Source organism: Erinaceus europaeus, chromosome 13 (genome assembly GCF_950295315.1).
Source record: "Erinaceus europaeus chromosome 13, mEriEur2.1, whole genome shotgun sequence".
NCBI classification, from domain to species: domain Eukaryota; kingdom Metazoa; phylum Chordata; class Mammalia; order Eulipotyphla; family Erinaceidae; genus Erinaceus; species Erinaceus europaeus.
In genome coordinates, this window is record NC_080174.1 from 91321996 (window position 1) to 91330135 (window position 8140).

Consider the following 8140-nt stretch of genomic DNA (forward strand, 5'->3'; position numbering starts at 1 on the left):
CCCTGCAGCCATGGGTAGTGAAGCTTTCCCCTTGCATGTGGAGACCAGGGGCGTGAACCTGGGTCCTTCCACACTGTAATGTGTGCTCTTAACCGGCCTCACCCCTACCTGACCTCAGATCCAGACACCTTTTTTATTTTTTATTTTCTTTACTTATTGGATAGAAAGAGCCAGAAATCGGGAGGGAAGAGGATGACAGAGAGAAAGAGAGACAAGATGCTTGCATCCCTGCTTCACCACTTGCAAAGCTTTCCCCTTGCAGGTGGAGATCAGGGGCTTGAACTTGGGTCCTTGTGCACTGTAACATGTTTGCTCAACCAGGTGTTCACCACCTCCTAGCCTCCAAACCAAAATTCTTTATGGGGTACATAAGGTGGAAGGTCTGGGCTTCTGTAACTGCCCACCCCTCAGGGACTCCCTGCATGCCTCCACAAGCCCTTGAGAGAGCCAGGACTCAAGTCCTTATGGAGGCTGGCCTGCCTCTGTCCACCGCAAATAACTTCTTAGAGTACCTTTGAAACATTCTAGAGAAGAGGTGGGGAGGGGGCCGGACAGCGGCCCACCTGGTTAGGCGCACACATTACCATGCTCAAGGACCGGGATTCAAACCCCTAATCCCCACCTGTGGGGGGGGGAGGGGGGATTTTCACCAGAGATCTGCAAGTGTCTTACTGTCTTCCCCTTCCCTCTCAATTTCTCTCTGTTCAATTCAATTAAAATTAATAAATAAGTTAATATTACAAAAACGAAAGAGCTAGTTAGTCCAGGATCTCTCAGCATCCTCCATGGTAAGCCCCCCACCCCTACCCTGCTAGCCTACGTTTCCCGCCTTGCCCCCCCACCTCTGCTGTATGCCTACAACAGGGCTGCCCCTTCCTCCTATCCCCTGCCTGATACCCTGCTTCACGTTCCCCCAGAGAAATGTTTATTGGCTCCATCCCCAAAAAGTCTTCCAGAATGCTCCAGCTCAAAGGGAGCCTTCCCCATCTTCCCTGTAGAATGGATGCCTCCTGCAATCTGAGTCAGCAAATGGGCTGAGCCCACACCCCAGACTCCCCTACCCCCCACAATCCTGAGCCACTCCCCAGATCTGCACTGCTCTGCCAGACCCTGTGGTCAGTCAGAGAGGAAGCACATGCCACAAAGACATCCGTAGGTTTGACAGGTAAACACAAGGACAATACCAGGGCTTGTTGGGAAAACAGATGGGGCAAGGGCTGCCCTGAGGGAAGGCTGCAGGGCTGGGCTCTGGGCAGTTCCCCAGAGAAGAGACAACAGTCCCCAGCTCCTCAGCCCTACACAGTCAATATTTGCTGCACCAGTGGCAGAACTCATTGATCTCAGAGACCCTACAGGCTCTCCCAAGTTGCAGACAGTATCATGATTCCAACCTCACCAGTGTGTCCTGGACCCCCACCTTTACAGAGCCCTGCCCCACTAGGGAAAGATAGAAGCAGGCTGGGGGGTGGTGAATCCACCTGCCAACGTCCATGTCCAGAGGAGAAGCAATGACAAAAGCCAGAATTCCCACCTTCTGTGCCCCATAAAGAATTTTTGTCCATCCTCCCAAAGGGGGAGAAGTGATAGGGAGGAGATGATCAGAGGGCTCTGAACTCCAGCTCCATCAGGATCCAGAGAGAGGAGGAAAAAGGGAGGGACATTTGGATGTAGTAACAGGTGTAGGTGTGACTTAGAAAGGAAGAGAAGAGGGGACCTATAAAAGGGGGGATATATACAGATATAGGCAGGTAGTTATAGAAATAACAGGGGCCAGGTGGTGGCACCTGGTTAAGTGCACATACTACAGTGCACAAGGTCCCAGGTTCAAACCCCCAGTCCCCACCTGCAGGAGGAAAGCTTCACAAGTGGTGAAGCAAGGCTGCAGGTGTATTTCTGTCTCTCTCCCTCTTTGTCTCCCCCACTCCTTTCAATTTCTATCTCTATCCAATAATAAATAAATAAATAAATAAATAAATAAATAAGAAATAAGTTAACCCATATCTGCAACCTTAGGAGAACTTCTGTAGCTTCCAATGGAGGGACTGGGGACACAGAACTCTGGGCGTGGGAATGGTACAAAGTTATACCCCTGTTATCTTATAATTCTGCATATCATATCAGATCACTGAGAGAGGATGAGAGAGAGAGACAGAGAGAGAGATGTAATTATAGGCTCTAAAAGTGTTAAGAATTGGGCTTTAAAAGTTTGTTCTATCACCTTCCTGGAAACAGTTGTTCATCACTTAAATAAAAGTCCTTTTCCCAGGAGTCGGGCTGTAGCAGAGCGCAAGGACCGGCGTGAGGATCCCGGTTTGACCCCACCTGCAGGGGGGGGTCGCTTCACAGGCGGTGAAGCAGGTCTGCAGGTGTCTATCTTTCTCTCCCCCTCTCTGTCTTCCCTTCCTCTCTGCATTTCTCTCTGTCCTATCCAACAATTACATCAATAACAACAACAATAATACAATAAAACAAGAGCAACAAAAGGGAATAAATATTTAAAATAAATACAATTAAAAAATATTTTTTAAAAAGTCCTCCCAGAGGGGAGAGGGAGGTGATTTATAAGGGGTAGACAGAGGGGTTGTGTGGGTGCTTATGGAGACTACAGTCCACTTAGACTATTTAGCCACTGGCCGCCCTCCACTGACCGTTGTCCTTTCCTCCCTACACCTCCAGCATCCTCCCACAGGCTGCCCTTGAGGAGATCCACAAGTTCTCAGGAACCTACACCTGCATGAACACTTTCAAAGGGCGGACATAGAGGTGGAACCCAGACGTACCGTCCACAACCACGGGGCCTAAGGGGGCCATGGTCCCTGGTCACGCACCCACGCGCCCGTTTCCTGGCACTTCTGCAGGGTGAGAAGGACTGCTCCATTCCCAGGGAAGAAGGTGCCCCCCCATGGGGGACAGCCCCAGGACATTTGCACAAGACTGCTGGGTGCACCTCTGACTCCTATGGGGAGGCAAGAAACCAGCCAGCCGCCATCTTGACACTTCTGTACATTTCTCGTGCTGTGGAGTTCATCTTCAGTTGCTTCTCGAGTCTCACCAACCTCCACGGTGTGCATAGGCGGTTCCCAGGAGGACCCATGCCCAGACCGTCCTCCTTCCCTTCCAAGACCCACTTCTCCTCAGCTTACGCAAACTGGTTGAACGGCAGGAATGAAAAAAATAAAGAGACAGATGGCTTTTGAGAGTTCCTTTGTCGACGTCCTTCATCCCTGCTCTTTGGAAGGGGATGTGGGGAGGGGGCAGTCCCAGACATGAAACCCCTTCCTTGGAGAAAGAACTGGTCTGCATAGGCATAGTTCTCCCCCTCTGGGAGTATAGACCAAAATTCTTTTTTTTAATTTAACTTAATTTTTTATTTCTTTATTGGGGGACTAATGGTTTACAGTTGACAGTAAAATACATTAGTTTTTACATGCATAACATTTCCCAGTTTTCTACATAATAGTTAAACCCCCATTAGGTCCTCCTCTGCCATCATGTTTCAGGATCTGAACCCTCCCCACCACCCCAGAGTCTTTTACTTTGGTGATGGACTAAAATTCTCTATGGGGTGCAGAAGGCGGGATGTCTGACTTCTGTAATTGCTTCTCCACTGGACCTGGGTGTTGGTAGGTGGATCCATACCCCCAGCCTGTTTCTGTCTTTCCCCAGTGGGGCAGGGCTCTGGGGATGTGGGGTTGGTCCCGGATACACTGGTGAGGTCATCTGCCTAGGAAGGTCAGGATGGAATCATGGTAGCATCTGCAACTTGGGAGAGCCTGTAGGGTCTCTGAGATCAATGAGTTCTGCCACTGATGCAGCAAGTATTGACTGTGTAGGGCTGTTGTTTCTTCTCCACCCCATACTACTCCCCAGCTATCAGGAGTGGTATGTGGTGGAGAAGAGGCAAATCAGAAGGGAAGTCAGACCTGGGACGGGATCGGAGAGACCCCTGGGTGCTTGCTGGTGGGTGGGTTCCTCTCCACAGCAAGGGCTTGGGGGCACTTGGTCTCCTTGCCTGCTTCCCTGGTACAACCACTCTGAACCAACACAGAGCTGACCTCCTTGTCGCTTGAATTATTATTATTTTTTGCTTTACTTTTTTTGATATTAATTTATTTCCTTTTGTTGCCCTTGTTTTTATTGTTGTAGTTATTATTGTTGTTGGATAAGACAGAGAGAAATGGAAAGAGGAAGGGAAGACAGAGAGGGGGAGAGAAAGACACCTGCAGACCTGCTTCACCGCCTGTGAGTCGACTCCCCTGGAGGTGGGGAACCAGAGGCTTGAACCGGGATCCTTATTCCAGTCCTTGCACTTTGCGCCACATGCACTTAACCCGCTGTGCTACTGCCCAGCTCCCTTTACTTTTATTTTATATTTGATAGGACAGAGAAAATTGAGAAGGTCTGGAAGAGAGGAAAGAGAAGGACACCTACAGCCCTGCTTCACCACTTATGAAGCATTGTGGGGACTGGGGTCTTGAATCTGGGTCCTTGCACACTGTAACGTGTGCCTTCAGCCAGGCGCCTCACTGTCCCACCCCACCAGCAGTTGCTTTTATTTTACTGATTTGATTCCACCTCCCAGGCGGCCACCGATTCAAGGGAGCAGAATAGCCTGTACAGAGCACCCACTGACCACCTGCTGCAGGCTGGGCACTGGGGTGGAGGGGTGCTGAGGAGCCAAGACCCCCAGATCTGCAGCACAGCCAGGTCCATGCTCAGAGGTGTGAGGGCCGGGTGGTGGCACACCTGGTTAATCACACACGGTACAAAGCACAAGGATCCGGGTTCCAGCCCCGGCTCCCCACCAGCAGGGGGTCTGCTTCACAAGCAGTGAAGCAGGTCTGCAGGTGTCTGTCTGTCTCCCTTTCTTTTCTGTCTTCTCCCTCTCTAAATTTATCTCTGTCCTATCCAATAAAAATGAAAAATGGTGGGTTCGTAGTGCCAGCACCGAGCCCCAGTGATAACCCTGGGGGCAAAAAAAATACTAAGAGGTGCTACCCGGCATACCCCTGCATCCAACTGGGAATGGTCATGAGGTAGCTAAGAAGAAGGGGGGGGTTGAGGAAGGAAAAAAAGATGACAGAGGGGCTTGGCAGCCCAGGGATTGCTGGGAGAGCTGCCCCTGCCCCCTGCCGCAGCTGTGCTTTCTGCTCTGAGGCAGCAGGCAAAACAAGCCTGACCTTGGAAAGGGCCATGGTGGCCTCTCGTTGGAGTGGACTCTCTGGCCACACAACCTTGTATGTAGGCGGCAGGGAGAGGAGACAGAGGAGCAGGCCGTGGTTCCTGGCACTCCAAGAGATCCCAGGCCACTTCTTGAATTGCACACAGCCTGCCTGCACAGCTCACACCCCTTGGAGAAGAGTCTGCCAGTGGAATCACCTGTGTGCAGAAATACCACATCACCATCCCATCTCCTGGGCATGGGGCATCGATCAAGGGGCCACCACAGCGTAACATTTTAACCATAACCCACTTCACCTAACAGCATCTGAAGACCAGAAACGGCTTTGGGAACCTCCCCAAAGGCCTGCCCTCCCCCAGCCACCATGGGTACCAGTGAGGAGGAGACCCTTGGTCCTAGTGTCTCCCAGCCACAGAGACGTGTCTCACGGTGGCCAACTGCCCCTCCCGGGTAACTGCAGCCCTGCTCTGTGTCATCTTCTCTCTGGGACCTCCATGGACAGAGAAGCCTTTTCTGGGATCAAGTCGCCCTATGGCAGAGGTCAGAGATCAGAAGTTGAGTGCCTGCCAGGCCAGGCCTGGCCAGGGGAACATCATCACACTCACGAAAGCTTCATAGACTACAGTAAGCCATGTGGGCCAACTGCCCTGGGAGCTGGTGTTGCAGAATCCCAGGGAAGGTGCACCGTGCCATCTGCTACAGTCTGCAGGAAGAGGGCCACTGCCCTGGATTGCTGAAGCAGGTCAAGTATGCAGGATCTCTACTTATTTATGTATGTGTATATTTATGTATTCAGGTATGTATGTATTTATGTATGTTTGTATTTATGCATATATATGTATTTATGTATTCACATATTATTTATTTATGTATGTATTTATGCATACATCTATATATATTTATGTATGTATGCATTCATGTATATATGTATATATTATTTATTTGTGTATGTATATATGTATTTATGTATTATTTATTTATGTGTGTATTTATGCATGCATGTATATATATATATATATGTATGTATCTGTATATGTATTTATGTATTGTGTATTTATGTATGTATTTATTTATTTTACTGCCACCAGGGTTATCGCTGGGATCAGTGCCTGCACAATCCATCACTCTCGGTGGACTTTTTTTTAAAATTTATTTTAAGTTTATTAGTGACTTAATATTGATTTACAGAATTCTGTACCATACCCACCACTAGCGTTCTGGATTCCCACTCCCTCCATTGGAAGCTACAGCAGTTTTGCCAAGGTTGCAGATATGGGTTAACTATTATTTCTACAACTATTTGTCTATATTTATAAATATTTGCCATTGTTTCTCCATGGCTTTGCCTTCTCTTCCTTTCCAAGTCACACCTACACCTATTGCTACTTCTGAGTGTCCTTCCTTTATTCTTTTTTCTCTCTTTAGGTCCTAATGGAGTTGGAGTTCAGAGCTCTCTGGTCATCTTCCCCTGTCACTTCTCCCTCTCTGGGAGCAAAGATCTTTATGGGGAGCAGAAGGTGGGAGGTCTGACTTCTGTAATTGCTTCTCCACTGGACATGGGTGTTGGCAGGTGGACCCACACCCTCAGCCTGTCTCTGTCTTTCCCTAGTGGGGCAGGGCTCTGGGGAGGGGAGGCTCCAGGACACACTGGTGAGGTGTCACAGTAGCATCTGCAAGTTGGTGGACTTGGTAAAATCCATTACTCTCATTTTCCTTCCTTCCTTCCTTCCTTCCTTCCTTCCTTCCTTCCTTCCTTCTTTCCTTCATTCCTTCCTTTCTTCCTTTCCTTCCTTCCCCCTGAATTTTTTTTCTATTTGTTAGAACAGGGAGAAGTTGAGAGTGGAAGGGGATGGGGGATAGAAAGGGAGAAAGAGAAAGACACCTTCAGACTTGCTACATCACTCATGAAGCTCCCCCTGCAGGTGGGAAGCAAGGGGCTCAAACCTGGGTCCCCACAGATGGTAATCTATGCGCTTAACCAGGTGCACTACCTCCTGGCCCTGCACACATGATTTCACCACTGCTAAGTTGCTTTCTCCTTAGACAAAGAGACGGGGTGGGGGGGTGGGGGTCACACAACAGCACAGCTTCTCCCAGTGGTATGAAACCTCCCATGGAGCACCAGGCCTCCATGCCGGGCCACACTCACAGCACAGCACCAAAGAGAGAAGGAAGAAAAAGCTGCTTCCCCAGGCGACAGTCAGGAGAGGTCGGGCTGGAATATCTGTGCCTGTTACCCACAGGGCCGCGTCCGGACAGCATGGGCGGGTCTACTGTCCGGCAGACCAGGAGCCCGTCCTCGGTGCTTACTCACAGGAGACAGAGAGATGCCGGAACATATTGTCGAGCAGGACAGATGAGGAGGAAGAAGTGGGGGTCTTGTCTGCTGAGCCCAGATTTCCCTGCAACAGGAAGATGACTGCTCTGTCCATCTGGCCCGGGGTCCACCTTCTGGAGGAGGGCACTTGACATCACATTGGACCTGCAGGCTAGGAATGTAGCCAGGCTCCCAGGGGTCTGAGTGGGCTCTGGGAGTGGCCAGGTCCAGCACCCCCACCCCCAATCCCCTCGGCCATGGGGAATGGATGGATTCTCCTTCTTGGCTGTGGTGGGGTCTCTCAGCTTCCCAGTGCCCTGAGGCTTCTCCCCCCTCAGCACAGCCCGGCTCCATCCCTACCCCACCCTCCTCACTGAGTTGCTTTCAGTCTTTTTCTGGATTTTTTCCCAGAGGAAACTGGCGGGGAAAGCCTTGGGCGGATTCCCAGGAGGCCTGCTCTGGTCCCTCTGGGATGGCTTGGCCACTTGAAGGGCCTTGAGAGTGAGAGTGGAGAGCTAATTCTGTCCTTGAGCCTCGCCAAGTGGGGGAGAAAGACAGGCTCTGAGCCCCAGCTCCCTGAGTCCCTAGGCTCAGGACAGGGTGTGCCAACCCACAAAGACTTGGGTCCTGGGAAATGACCC

At 50.5% G+C, this 8140-nt stretch overlaps 1 protein-coding gene across 4 annotated transcripts in view; it reads left to right on the forward strand.

The window, feature by feature from the left end:
- The window catches only part of DHRS3 (dehydrogenase/reductase 3), a 56647-nt gene extending 53448 nt beyond the window's left edge, over window positions 1–3199 (forward strand). For all 4 annotated transcript variants that reach the window (XM_007532985.3, XM_016192535.2, XM_016192536.2 and 1 more), the window contains one exon: window positions 2677–3199. In XM_007532985.3, the coding sequence (XP_007533047.1) occupies window positions 2677–2761 (85 nt within the window). In that variant the 3' untranslated portion in view covers window positions 2762–3199. The remainder of the gene's footprint in view (window positions 1–2676) is intronic.
- Window positions 3200–8140: the final 4941 nt, after the last annotated feature.